Source organism: Marmota monax, unplaced genomic scaffold (assembly GCF_021218885.2).
Source record: "Marmota monax isolate L192 unplaced genomic scaffold, Marmota_monax_Labrador192_F-V1.1 WCK01_AAM20220418_F8-fsc00243, whole genome shotgun sequence".
Taxonomy (NCBI): domain Eukaryota; kingdom Metazoa; phylum Chordata; class Mammalia; order Rodentia; family Sciuridae; genus Marmota; species Marmota monax.
In genome coordinates, this window is record NW_026694604.1 from 780,344 (window position 1) to 794,520 (window position 14,177).

Genomic DNA, 14,177 nt, shown 5'->3' on the forward strand with positions numbered 1-14,177 from the left:
GGTCCATTACAGCTCTAACAACCAAAAAAAAAAAAAAGCTTTAAAAAAATCCACAACTCTTTCCATGTCATTAAATATATTCATATATAATAACCATAATATATTAGTATGCATTGGAAAGGAATACTGACCCAAACAATATGTCATGGTCACAACTAAACATTTACAATTCTGAGTGAACAGAAATCTCCAACACAGGAGGGAGTTGAGTGGGAAGTGCATTTGGGAGTAGGGAAGGATTTCCAATGACACAAGGAGTAGGGCTGGCTTATTTGGGGCAAGGTCAATTTTGATACCCCTAGGGTATGGCCCACGGGAGTGTCTGTCCACAAACCGTGATCCAGTGGCCCATCCATGAGTCTGTCCATGCTCTTGGCTCTGGGAGTTTGTGGGGAAGGGGGGGGGGGTCCTTTAAGTGTTGGGACCCTGAAAGAACCATTTCCTAGTCCCTAAGGGTCTCTTCTTGACTTCAGTCTCATTGAACCTGGGCAATTCCAAGAAAGTCCGTACCCCGGGCCTGCATGCTACCACTGAGGCACAGGCCCTGGGCTTTCACTCCACCTGTCTGTCCCTCCTACTCAAAGAAACCTAAGGTTGTTGCCTCTTGGTCTGCTTTCCAAGGACAGAAGCTGTGGACAGAGGCCACAGGGAGGGACAGCGCCATTGCCTTCGGCCTTCCACAGTGTGAGTAAAATAGGCAGCTCTTGCGTACCAGACCACCCACCTGGTAAGAAAAAGGACACTGGGGAAGCTGTTTTAAGAACAAAATAAGGACTAATCTGGTGTTTTTCTTCCAACACCTACATATCACAATTCTGGTTAATACGCTCTTCAAATCTAGGTCCGTTTTACATCCCTTCCTAACTATACAAACTGGAACACCTCGATTCCTATTTCCCTCTCTTCCCTGGGACAGGGACAGAGGTGGAAAAGGGATGTTGGCCTGAAGCTGGGTCTCTTCTGTGGAGGTCAGAGTAGAGTAGGAATGGACTGAGTTCTGGCTAAGTCCATAAGGAAAGTGTGTGTGTGGGGGGGGGCGGGGGGGCAGCCTGTGAAAAATGATGTAATCCCAACAGTGTCCTTGTTCCTGATTTGGCCCCCCTGACATCTTCTCCCAGGGCTAGGCCACTGGGTAGATGGCCTAGGCCCTGGTGTGGTGGGGTGGCTGAGCTGGAGGGTGACAATGGTTGGCTTTTCAGCAAGCTGCCTTGTTATTTGGCAGGGCCCTAGGAACACCAGTGCAGGCCCCTCACTGGACACAGGGCAAGATTCAGATCCAGGGTGGGATGCAGTGGAGCTATGCTGGTGAGATAAACAACTGCCCTCATCAGCCGCCCAGACTGGATCTCAGTGCCTGGAGAGGTCCAGTCCTTGACCCTCAGCCACCGAATTAAGATTCAGGGAAGCCCAATGCCCTTTCCCAGGGCAGATCTATCTTCTCACTGACCTTGAGGTGCCTCTGCCAGTTGCTCCTGGAATCCCTCAGCCCACTCCCTGCACTTGAAGCAGGAAAACCACCTTTCTAGAACCTCAGGAGCGCTAAAGACTTGCATAGGCTGTCCGTGTTTCCTGCTGCACCCACCACTCTTCTGAAGATGTTAGTGTACTGTCCCCTGTCTCACCCCGAGTGCTTACTCTGCAGGCTAGATTCAATGTCCTCAAGAGGCAGCTTCTAGGGTCTCTGTGGCAACTCAGCCTTGGGCACCCCGCATAGCCTGCTGGGTAAGTTCCAGGGGTAGCACAGCCCACGGTCAGAAAGCCTGGTTCTGGGATCTGAGTCTCAGTGCTGTCACATATTTGCTGTGTAACTTTGGCCACACACATGCCAGTTTCCCTGTTGGTGAAAATGGGGGCAAGAGACCCTGTTCCAGAGGACAGGCTAGGGACAGGAAGGTAAAGTGCCTGGCACGCAGCAGGTGCTCAGTAAGTGGCAGTGGTGACGCGGGCAGAAGTAGAGGAAGGAAAGGGAAGCGAGCTTCATCCTTGGAATGGCCCTGTAAGCAGCCAACCTCTGGCAGGGAAAATAAAACCAATTTCCTGACTGAGAGGGGAGCCAGGCCACTCAGTCAGCTGCCCAGTGTGAAGATGGGGCCAGAAGCCCCAGGGCAGTGCAGAGAGCTCAGGAAGGCAGGAGCCGAGAGGCACCAGAGCACAGGAACAGGTCCTGCAAGGCAGCCAGACCAAAACGTCTGGGGCTGCCTGCTTGAGGACAGTCTCTAGGAGGCTTTGGGAAGGAGGGCTGGGCCCAGTGGAAGGCACAGGGGGTCTTCAAAATGAGGACGGCTAGAAAAAAGTGGGTGAAGTGCTGCCCAGGTTAGAGGAAGACAGCTGTGAGGGGAGCCCCAGAGCCATCTGGGGTAGCCACTTCTCCTCCCTTAGGAGCCAACATCGAGGGCAGAGCAGGAAGTGGTCATGGGTGCCCAGGAACATGGCCATGCCTGGCCCTGGTGCCTAGGACCTGGGCACTTTGGCTGAGCCAGCGAACCATGTCCTGACGCAAGCCCAGCCCAACTGCCTTGCAGCCGGCATGCCCGTCCAGGCCCTCTCCAGCTGTTGACACTGCTGAGGGGCCTTATGGGAGCTGATGTCATTACACAAATAGTGTTATTGCTGTAAACTCAGCCAGTGCTCCTTCCCCCTCCCCTGGAAAATGTCATAAAAGGGGCTGGTTCCAAGTTTCCAAAAAGGAAACTCTCTGGGAGGTTTTTGCCTTCGTACTGCCTCCTCCCCCAGGCAGCTCCAGCATGAGGCAGTGACCACCCGGCTTGGGCTTCTCAAGGGTGTCCTTAGGCCCACTGCCCTCAGGATGGGCCAGAACCCTGGGCCAGTCCAGGCAGGCACCCACAGGGGCCTTCTCTCCCCCCCACCCCACCCAGGACCAACCCAGCAGGTGGCCGTGCAGACCAGAGGCCCCATGAAGACTGCTGGCTAGACAGGCTGCTCCCACCCCCCAGTGCCACCCCTGCCTTTCAGATGGGGCCCAGGGTGTCATAGCTAGGAGAGGAAGGAGGAAGTTTTATCTTTTGGTGGTTGGTTGGGCTTGCTCAGAGCCCCTGCCCAGGCTGCTGGCCTGCAATTTCACAGTTCTCCTCACGCCCCCTTCTGCATTACCAACAACGCCAAGCTCTGTGGCCCCATCTGTGCCACTCAGTGCCGTCCCTCAGGCCCCAGGGCAGGGTTAGCTCCCAGCCCCTCCACGGTGACCCCACCTAGCCCTAGGGAAGCGCATTTCTGCTCTGGAAGGAGCCCCGTGAGGTAGCTACGTCTGGTCCTCATTTCTCCAGGGCCTGGCCTGCTGCGCACCCTGCCCTGAGTGTGCATGCACTTGGCTCCCGCTAGGGGTGCACAGAGTGGGGCTGGGGGAGGGGCCATCGAGGGCCCCGCCCCCGCTGTAGCCCCGCCCCCACCCTCCACCCTCCCGGGAAAGCCCTCATGGGCCAAGTCCACTTGGCAGCCATCAGCTGCACGTGCTCAGCTCACGCTCAGCCGGGCCCACGTCCCGAGCCCAGCGTGCTGCTGCGTGTGCGTTAGGCCTTCTTGCACTTGCCCTTCTTTTCACGCTGCTGGAACTTGCGCAGCCGCCGCGCCCACGTGTCCCGCCACTGGATCACCAGGCTACTCTTGTCAGCAACGATGCCACTCTGGTCGGGTGAGTCCTCGGCGTTGCCCAGCAGTAGGTACTTCTTGAGGGGCTTGATTTTGGGGCACTTGCAGGCGATGTCACGCGAGCGGATCCACAGGCTCTGGTCACCACGGCGGATGCGGCTGGTGCCTTGCTTGTACACGGAGATGATGTTCACCGTGAACTTCCACCAGTCCCCTGCCTTGTCTGCCTTCAGAATGTGGATCTGGACAGCTGCAAGAAAGCACAGGCAGGCCAGTGGGCTACGGGCAGGAAGTACAGCCAGGGTTCCCAGCTTCTGGGGCCAGGTGCGTCCTACCTGCCCCTCCCTCTCCAAGAGCCTGGAGAAAAGGAAAGGGAGACCTGGAGCTGGGAAGTGATTGTAGAGGATACTCCAAGAGACAATGGGCAGGTAAAAGCAAAATGGATCCTGGCCAAGGCCACTGCTCCAAGCTTTACCTCCTATTATGAAGGTCCCCTCTTGGCCATTGCTTTGGTCTAGTATATCTATCAAGGCCAGGTGAAGCCTACAGGAACTGACCAGATGGACCCAGCACTCTGTACAAGGTCCATCTGCCCAGAGCAGGTGCCCTCAGTGACAGTGCAGGCCATTCCTCAGCTCTGTACCTCCAAAGGCCACAATCACTTAACATCAAGCCTCATGACACCCTGGGACACATAGCTTTGATTTCTACCCAGACTAAGCAGAACATCATGGGGCACCAATACCTAGGTATCAAAGAGGATACCCTGGTTTTGGATTATGCCTTTTCTAGAGTCCTGGTACTGTTCTGCCATTCCTCTTCCTTCCAGTTACCTGATGCAGGAGTTAGTGGGGGTGTGCATCAGAATTCCCTCAATGGCTTCCAAAAACAGTGTTAATGCCACCCCAGATTCTGATTGATCGGAGGTAGGTGGGGCCCAGAAAATCCATTTTCCCACCTATTCCCAGGGGACACTGATCCCCCTAGACATGAAGGATCAGTGCCGTAGTGTGGGCTTACAGTTGTTACTCCTGCAGGACAGTAAGGGCTAATTTAAAAATAGGAGGAAGTGCTTTTAAAAAGTGGGGAGGGGGGAGTAAGAAGCTTTGTGAAACAGCAGGTTAAAGCAAGTCCTGGGTTTCCTTTCTACCAAACATGGGTGGGATGGTTTCCTAACCACCCTGACTGAAGAGCCCTGTGGGTCATGCTTCCTGGTATGGGGAGCAGCTCTCAACGGTACTCACCTCCCTCCAGGGGCAACTTGCTTGGCCACCTTCCTCATTCCCGCTTTCCCTTGCTGAGCCCACCCGCTACGCTCTGTACTCTTCTTCATCCCACTGAGCAGGGAAGTTTGTCTCCTGGGCCAGGGCAACAATTTGAAGAAAGTAACACCCAGGCAGCCTCTGGCTTCAGCTACCATAAAGGCGCATCCCCACAGGAGGCCCAGTGGTCATCACCTTCCCATGTAACAGCTGCAAGCAGGGCACCCACCCGGAGGTCTGCCCAACATCTCTCAGGAGACCACTCAGCCACTGGCACCCCCAGGGGACCTCCCACCTCCTCTCCTGTGCCCACACTGGGCCCAGTGTAATGGGGAGGGGCGAGGATGGCTGAGTGCGGGAGAGCACCAAATGCTGTCCAGCTTGATCCTCCTGGAAGAAGGGAAGTGGCGGGTTTTCCCATATTTTCATTTCAGTTGTTCCTGGGCATCCTGAACTTTGCACTCCAGTCTGAGGGCTCCAAAGAATAGCTGCCATGGCAACCGTTTCCATGTTTTTGTCACCAAGGTTCTCAACACTCAGTGTGAACTCTGAGGGTGGGGGGAGCCCTCCAGCCCAGAGGAGTGGCTGGGCTGTGTGGATTTGACTGTGCAGACGAAGGTCACCGTGGCAACTGAGTGCCCCTCAGCTAAGCAATGGGGGAACCACCCCCGACGTCCCTAAGAGCCTCGGTTTCCTCTCTCCAGGACTGAGCTGAATACAGAATGAGCCTCCCTAGGGATAGGGCTGTTTGCCTGCATGGTACTTCAGACCTCTGGCCCAACCAGGATGCTATAGAGGCAGCTCGGGCTGGGGCCCCGAAACTATGCAGCCCTGATCCCAGGCCCCAGTCATCCACCGGTGATAGGGGAGGGATTATACACGCCACCAGTTCCTATATTGAAGCCCTGACTCCTTATTTTAGAGACAAGGTCCTTACAAAGCTAATTAAGATGAGGTCAGGAGGGTGGTCCCTAATCCAATAGGACTGGTATTCTTGTAGGGATCAGGGCACAGACACAGGGATGACCCCGTGAGGATACAAGGCGAAGGCGGCCATCTACAAACCAAGGAGCAAGACCTCAGGAGAAAACAGCTCTGCCGACGCCTTGATTTCAGACCCATGGCCTCCAGAATCTTGAGAAAAAAACTCTTTGTTTAAGCCACTCAGTCGTGACACCGTGCTCTGACAATCTGGGAAACCAATACAATGAATTGAGGACTCTGGGTCTTGGCCTCAGCCCAGGGCAGGCTGCTAGGGTCTCTCAGCTTTGCTGAGGATGAGCCGCCTGGACAAGGTCTAGCCTTGGACTGGTACCCCAGGGTGGCCTTCTTATGCCCTGGAAGACCTGCAGGCATGTGGCCCTTCATAGCAGAAGGGCTGACAACCTCTCCTCTCCCCAGCCTTAGCGACACGTTTAACACGGAGGGCACCTCACTATCCTCAAGAACCCAGATAAAGCAATGGATGCTGGTCAGTTGGGACAAAGCCTCTGGCCTCCTACTACACCTAGCAGATCCCAGCTACTCCCTGGGTGGGAGCTGCCCCGACTGTAGGGTGAGACAGCCCAGGCCCGGGGGCGGGTGGTGGTAGGATTCATGTGATTTTGCTGGAAAAAATCCACATTTCTGCTGCCCTTGGCAATACCTTTGCACATTACACAGCCCACCAAGTATGAGCGAGCTGCACACACAGTGCATAGGCCAAGTCCCCACCGTGCGCCACAGCTGAAAATATTCAAAATACACATTGCAAGGGTGACCTCAAACAGACTTGCTCCACACGCGCTCCTACAGCCACATAGCATACCACCAGGGCTGCCGCCACCCCAGCCAGCTGCTGGCTCAGAGCAGGGAATGACCAGGGTCACTGAGCTATATGAGCCTGGGGTCCCCACCAACCCAGATATGCCTATGATATCACCCATCCAGGGGACTGGGCACGGTGAGCTTTAGGCAGCTCTGCCCATCCCAGGCCTCTTACACCCTCCTCTGGTCTTCACGTCCGTGTCCCTCCCAAATTCCTAGGTTGGAACCTAATACCCAACTTGAGAGTATTAAAAGGTGGGGTCATGGGAAGTGACTAAGTTCTAAGGCTCCACCCTCATGAACAGGATTAATACCCTTATAAAAGAGGATCAAGTGATCTCCCTGCCCCTCCTATCACGTGATGCCAGGGCAATGAGGTGACTCCTTTGAAGCAGAGAGCAAGCCTCACCAGATAACGAGACTACTGGCACCTTGCTCTGGGACCTCCCAGCCTCAGAACTGTGAGTAGTAAGTTTCTATGGTTTATAATGACCCAGTCTAATTAATTTTGTTACAGCAGCCCCAGATAGAGTGAAACACCCCAGGCCACCAGCCTTGGCCACCTACCCTCCTTTCACTGATGTCCTAAAAGTTGTCCTCAACAAGACTAGCACCTCTGGCGAGGATCCCCCACCCTCTGATTAGAAAGGGTGGAGATGAGATGAACCTCAGGAAGGCAGACCATGAAATGAGCCCGGGGAGATGGGAGACACGCTCCTCAGTGCCCTCTGGTTGAGAGGAAGTGGGGGGGGGGAGCCATAAGGCAGTTGTCGTTCTCTGAAGTGCAGACAGAAGAGTCCCGGAGGCAGATGCTGGCAGGGGACCCCCACTGGCTGGTTCTTTTGGCCCTACTATAAACAAGAAATGGCTCCATCTCAGGGCTGCAGATCTACCCTCCCCTTCTCCAAGTAAGTCCTGGCTCACCACATAAAATAAGGGCTCAGCCCTAGCAGCTGCTACTGGTGAGCTTTACTTTGTCCCTTAGCAGAAATCCTGCTGTGGCTCAAGGAGGAGGGGGTAACTAGGAAATAGGCCCAGGGCAGATGAGGTGCCTTGAGCCACTTCCCTCTTGATCAAAGAGGGCAGAATTCAACCTGCTACCTGCCCCACCCCTGGCTGCAGTGCAAGGCACCGACATGTCCTTCTACAGGAGCAGAGGGTGCCTCAACCTCCCTGGAGTCCCAGCACTGGGGAAATTCCAGAACAAAGGCAACTTCCCAAGTGGGGAGCTCCAGGTCACATCCTGTACTTGAACTCTTCCATTGGAGGGGTCTTGCTGCGCACCTATGGCAACCCCATCCTCTGCCCAGGACCCTAGCTCGCTCAAAAACCCGACTTCCTCCTTTCCCAGCTCTAGGCCTTCCAAACCTGGCACTGCACCACCCTGGAGCTGACCCACGCTCCTGAGGTTTGGGGTACTCTGGCTAAGATCAAAGCACCCAACCTGGGCCGGGTCCTAGGAATGCTGTCCATATGAGACAGAAGCTGCTCAGCCACTGCCTGCTGGAACCAATCCTTAGAGGAAAAGGCCCAGCATGGGCTAAGCCACCTGCTGGAGGGACCCCGGGGAAGAGTTTCCCCTGACAAGGCCTCTGCAGGGAGGCTTCCTGCCGCTTGGAGGTCTCCTAGATTTATGGGCTGTCCAGATGGGCCCCCCTAGTAGCTGCCCCTCACAAGGAGGCTTAGGTGGTCGACCCTTACTCCCTGGCGCAGCCTGTTGGGCGGGTCCAGCTTGGGAAGGCTTGTCACCCATCTGCCCCAAAACAGTGGCCAGGATGAGCGGGGGAGGACACGAACCCCACAGAAACCATTAAAACGGTGCAGCCCTGTAAATCTCTCAGCTCAGAAAGCGAGTCATGAGCCGCAGCTGTTTCCATAAAATGCAGCTCTGACCACACTCTCCCGGGTCCAGCCAAGCCTGGTTCCCTGGACTCATCTATCTGCCCAAGGAAGCAGCAGGTCCCTGCTGAGAGGCTGGTCTCAAAGCAGCCCTGCCTTGTTTCCATCACTGAAGCAAAGGCTTGTCACAGCCCCAGGTCTCCCAGGCTGCCACCTCCTGCAACGTCGCCTCGGACCTTGCACAAGAAAGGGACACCCAACTTAGGAATGGCCGACAGTCTTCCCCACTCAACCATGGGGTCTCAGAAGCAAAAGCCATGTGGATGCTGCCCGAGGGTCCCCTGCCAGGCCCTGGTACTTGAGCTTTCTTCTTGGGAGGAGAGAGGGCTGTGTGTCAGAGATGACCTGTTTATGCGGCTCAAGAGGGTTGAGAATTGGAGTCAGACTCAGGGAAAGATACTGGCCTCGTTCCCTGGGAGGTGGACTCCGTCCTGGCCAGTGCCACTGTACCCCAGGCTCACGAGCAGGGGACTGGTCAGCTTGCTTTGCAAGGGTGGTCTAGTCCCTGCCTGGTCCTAATGGGGACACCCTCCTCAGTGGAAGGCACCGTCAGCCTGGCGAGGAAAGAGCCTGAAGCCTAGGAAGGGAGCTGAAGGCCGCCTCCTTTGCCCCTGTGAGGAGATGCGGAAACAGCCTGGCTCCTAACCCAGTGCTCCTCCAGGCTATTGGAGAGGGGGCAGTGCCCACAGGGCACTAGGGCTTGCTCCTAGCGTCTATCTACACAGGCAGTGGAGCAGACGGGTAGATGGAACCACATGGTCTTGGAGAGGAAGCTCCACGAATGGCAACTGGCACTCTGGGGTAGACCATGTGGTCCATCCCACTGGGGTAAGCCCACCTCGTGATCAGAGAGACAGAGCCAGGGGGAGGGGGAGGAGACAGGCAGTGCCTGGCTGTGTCCCTCCACCCAACACTGTACCAGCATTCTGGGCATGCTGGACAGATCCCCACCCTGACCCCATTCGAAGCCTTAGCATCCCTATCTGTAAGATGGGAAGAAATACCTGATGGCTTCCCCTAACCTCTTCAAGCCACCCCTGACGACCCCTCCTTCCTGAAAGCAGGGTACTCAGAGAAGAGGAGGAACGAACATCAGAGGACGCTCTAGGAACATAGTGGCCTAGGACCTGGGCGCCGCCTCACGCCTCGGCACTGGCAGGAGGCACAGCATTCAGCCCCCACCAGGCTCCCAAGGAGTGAGGGAGGGGGTTGTGGGCTCAGGGACTTTTCTGTCCAGTTGTCACTGGGGCTGTCTGGCCCTCCCTGCCCAACATGGTGGTCACCCACATTCCATGACCTCAGGCTGACTCACAGGCACCCAGCTCCACATCTGGCCTCCATATGGGGCTGGTACTCATGGGGGGAGGTCACATCTGGCTGGGGGAAATCAGAGGATCCCCAGGGGGCCAGTGACCCTGGGGAGGGGTCAGTGAGCCTCTGAGGCACCATGCCACATGCTGCTGGCTGGACTGTGACCTGTTTTCTGAACCTAGGGACTATGCCCACAGGGGGCGTCCCCAGGGTACTCAGCTCTGATATCTGTGCTGTGCCCACACAATCACTCCATGCTGCAGATGTGGTAACTTCATCTCTACCATAGGACTGACAACCTGTCCAACTCTCGGTACTTGAAAGGACAGAGCCTGGTCGGGCACGAGTCCTGACCCCAAGGTCATGAAAGAAAGGACAAGGTGCTCAGGAAGGGGAGAGGCCAGCATCCAGGGAGACCCCATGTCCCTGGGGCTAGCTGGAGGGAAGGAGTCTGAGTTGTGAGACCCTCCTGTCACCCCTGTTCATTAGTTTGCCAATAGAAGCCACTAGGCAAGAGCTGGTCTATGTCCAGCACCTCCACAGTCCTCCCCGCCACCAGCCTCTTTGCCACATTCACCTGGATTGCCTGCTGGGTCTCCCATGCACCACCCCCATGGGGGCACCCCCTTATCAATCAGAACTCCGCCCACACCACCACATACAGACAGGGCCCAGCAGACCCTGCTTCACCCCACAGATGGCAACAGAGCTTCCCCCCCACAAGTAGCATCCCTGCGAAATCCTCCTCAGGAGGGATGTTCAAGATGGAGCATCTTGTGAACAGCATTTTGATTTTCCCTCGGGTGGTGCCAGAATGTCTTTCAACAAAAGGGGTGACTAATAAACATGTCTGAGAACGAATCATTTTTCCAAGAACTGGCAAAAGTGAAATGATCTCACCTTTCAGAATGTGAGCTGTCTGCCTGCCGACCCAGGGGAAGGAAGAGGCGAGGGGCAGCACCCAGGCCACCTGAGGCACACATCAAGGCACAGGAGTCACCCTCATGGGGTCAGGGTGCATTCTGTGGCTGAGGAGGCCCATGCTGGCCTCTCTCTCCAGCCTCCCTGAGTGCCCTCCTTGCACCAGCATCCCACATGCACGGTTCTCCAATCTCACCAGCCTGGTTGAGCTTCTGGGCTTGGAAACGTCTCTCTGCCTAGATCTCTGCTTTGCCCAGTGAACACTCGGGCTCCCTCCTCCAGAACCCTTTCCTCCTGATCCCCTCCAGAGGATGCACCGTGCTTTGCTTAGGCCCATTTAGGCTGTGACCGGGCCATATGTCCACCCTTCTGTGGCTCTCATCTGTGTGTCTTGCCTCCTAGACTGGGAACTCCCAGAGGACCAAGACCATGTGTTTAGCAGGTCTGAGAGCTCAGCACCCAGGATAAGACAGGGCACACAGCAGGTGCTCAATGAATGTGTGCAGAGGGAACATTCTGGGGGTGCGTGTGTGTGTGTTGTGGTGCCTGTGAGCAGCCACATGAGATGGAGGTGGTGAGTGAGGACCAGGCAGGGGATAAGATGGTGTAGGAAGGGAGAAGGGCCAGAGGAAAGCCCGGAAGCCCTTCTCTGCAGGCCTGGGTAGGAATACTGGCCTCCATTGGCAGAGGCCTCTGGAGCCCCGGCCTCCAGGTGAAGGCATCTCCCGGCAGGTAACTCCAATGGGATGTGGTCTGTGTCTGTGCTGGTTCAGTGGAATGCAGGATTGGGAGTGAGCGCACGCGCTCTTACACACCCGGGCACACTTGCTCTGAGCAGTCACACAAAGTGCCCCTCCAAGGTGTAGTTTTCCTGAGAAGTTGCCGAAACGCTTGTAAATGACACACCCCGTCTTCCCGTCGACCTTCTCCTTGGCTCTTTTTCAAGTATTTGCAAGGTAAGCCAGATTCCCCTAGAGGGCAACAGAGGGCTGAGGTGGCCCAGCAGAGGTGGAGACAGGTGACAGTGTCTCTGTGGGCTCCTGCCCCTTAGAAATGGTGCCTGGCAGGGCAGGGGGCTATGGCAGGGTGTCTCGTTTAGAAGACTGTCATGTCCCCTTAATTGCATTTCATAGAACAGATAAATAAACTGGAGCCCAGACTGGTAAAGTTCCCTGTCTACAGTCACACAGCAAATTTGGAATCTGTATCTCCAGACTCCGGGGCCAGAACTCCTTTCCCTCCAGCAGGAATGGAACAGGCTGCCTCTCCTGTGTGGGGTCTTTCTGGGCAGGGGCCTCTCTGCAGCATGGCACTGAGACCCTCTCCACCCCCACTCCTTCCTGTCTTGCTTGGTATCTACCCAGAACCCTTCCAAGCTAGGCCCAGGGAACTAGCAGACACATCTGAGCAAGCACAGGGCAGGGGCAGCACCCGGGGGCCAGCACTGAGGTCTTTTCCCACAGGCTTCCTTGGCCTGAAGCCTTCTCTCCATTTGTCACTGCCCAGGGTCAGCGGATTCCCAAACCCGTGGTCTCCAGTGGCACCCTATCAAGCCTGTCCCGAGCAGGCCTGGAGGAGGAAGGGGTCTGAGGCCTTTGCTCAGCAGGGGTGACAAACCCAAAGTCCTAATTAGCCACTTCTGGAGCATCCAAGTAACCTGGATGGAAAGGAAATGTGTTCCCTAATTGGCCCCCTGCAGGGCTGTCAGTCAGAGAGGAGCAGCCTCTTCCTCGGCCCATGGCTTTGCCTCTGATCCTGAAGCTGGCTGCCTCCCACCTACCTTCTCCCTGGGCTTGCCCACATCTCCCCTGGGTGGGAGGGAGCCCCCATGCACACTGCATCCAGGGGTCTAGGGTCCTCCATGGGGCCCAGGAGACCCCAACCTGGTGACCACATCCCCAGCCTCAGAGCAAGGCCTCACAACTGCTAGGCTCTGCTGGCAGCACCCATGGGCCCGGCATTGTGTGCTGTGCCCCACCCAGCCCCCTGCAGATGCCACTTACTCCTTCCTGAGTCACGCTCCCTCCTGGAATCCTCTGAACCACCCCTAGAAACCCGTGTGACCCCCACTTCCAGACCCTTTAAACATTGAGCTGGGTTGGAGAGACTCCCCAACTCTCAAATGACCCCATCTTACAGAGAGCTGTGGAAACAGAACCCCTCACACTCACACGCACTATGGCTTGGATGTGGTTTGTCCCCACCCAAACTCATATTGAGGCCTGGTCCCCATTGTAATGGCATTGAGAGGTGGTGGGGATTTAAGAGGTCCTTTGGGTCATGAGAGATCCACCTTGGAAAAAGGACTTAAGTCGTTCTCAAAAGAGTGGGCTGATTATCTCAAGAACAGATTGTTATAAACCATCTGTTCCCCTATGTCCTCTCCTCTTTTACTGGATTCCACTTCTCTTCCACTGTCCCCTATGAGCTGATGCAACAGGAAGCCCTCACCAGAAGCTGAGCAGGTACTGGTGCTATGCTCTAGGACTTTCAGGACTGAGTCAAAATAAACCTCTTTGCTTTATAAATTACCCAGTCTTGGGTATTTTGTTATAGAAACGAAATAGACTAATACAAAATCCACCCTTCCCCACAAGGGACACTAGAGAATGGGACAAGGCAGTATGAGGCAGCAGATTAAGACATTGAGACCTACTGTGTACTACTGTCCCACATATAGGATTTAAATAGATGGGACCTATAAAAACTTAAAATGAGCAACAAAAGGTACGATAATGGTATATTCATTTCTCATTTTAATTTTTTATAGGTGTCCTCTACATGGGATGCTGGGACATAATGGTTAGTTGGTGATACAACAGGCCTAGACCTTGTCAGGTCCCAGAGTGGGGTCCCTTCATCTCCCTATAACCTGCTGTTCCTCAAGTCTTCAATGGCAACAGACATGTGGACATCTGGGTGACACACCTGAGTGGCAGAGATGAGGCAGATAATGTCTGGAAAGGTAACTACACCAGGCTGTCCTTGACCATTCTGGGCCTTGTGACAAATGGGGTCCTGGGGGCTAATACTGATGGAGAGGGAAGAACCCAGGGAAGGAGGGAGGGAGGGAGGGAGGGAGTAGGAGGCCGGGCCACCCCTTGGCTGTGTGACTGAGCAAGACCCCTGACCAGCAGGGCCAGTGTCCCCATCTGTAAGCAGAGGCACTGAAGCCCACCATCTCCGACACCAGCTTCATTCTGATAAGTGTGGAAGTCCCATATGGACAAGGAGAGGGCTCAGTCAGGGAACAGAGCGTCTCCTGGAACCTGGCCGGGGGTGGGGGCAGGACAGCCCTGGGCTCCCGACTACAAAGGCAGGGTGTCATGTTTGGAAGGTAGAGAGGGTCTGCTTACTGAAGGGGCCAGGAGC

The 14,177-nt window shown here is 55.6% G+C and overlaps 1 protein-coding gene across 1 annotated transcript in view; it reads right to left on the minus strand.

Annotated features, from left to right (window-relative positions):
• Positions 1-212: 212 nt before the first annotated feature.
• Ntn1 (netrin 1) overlaps positions 213-14,177 on the minus strand; it is a 176,761-nt gene continuing 162,796 nt past the window's right edge. Inside the window, exon 7 of the mRNA XM_046422151.2 lies at positions 213-3,856. Coding sequence (XP_046278107.1) covers positions 3,528-3,856 — 329 coding nt within the window. The 3' untranslated portion in view covers positions 213-3,527. The remainder of the gene's footprint in view (positions 3,857-14,177) is intronic.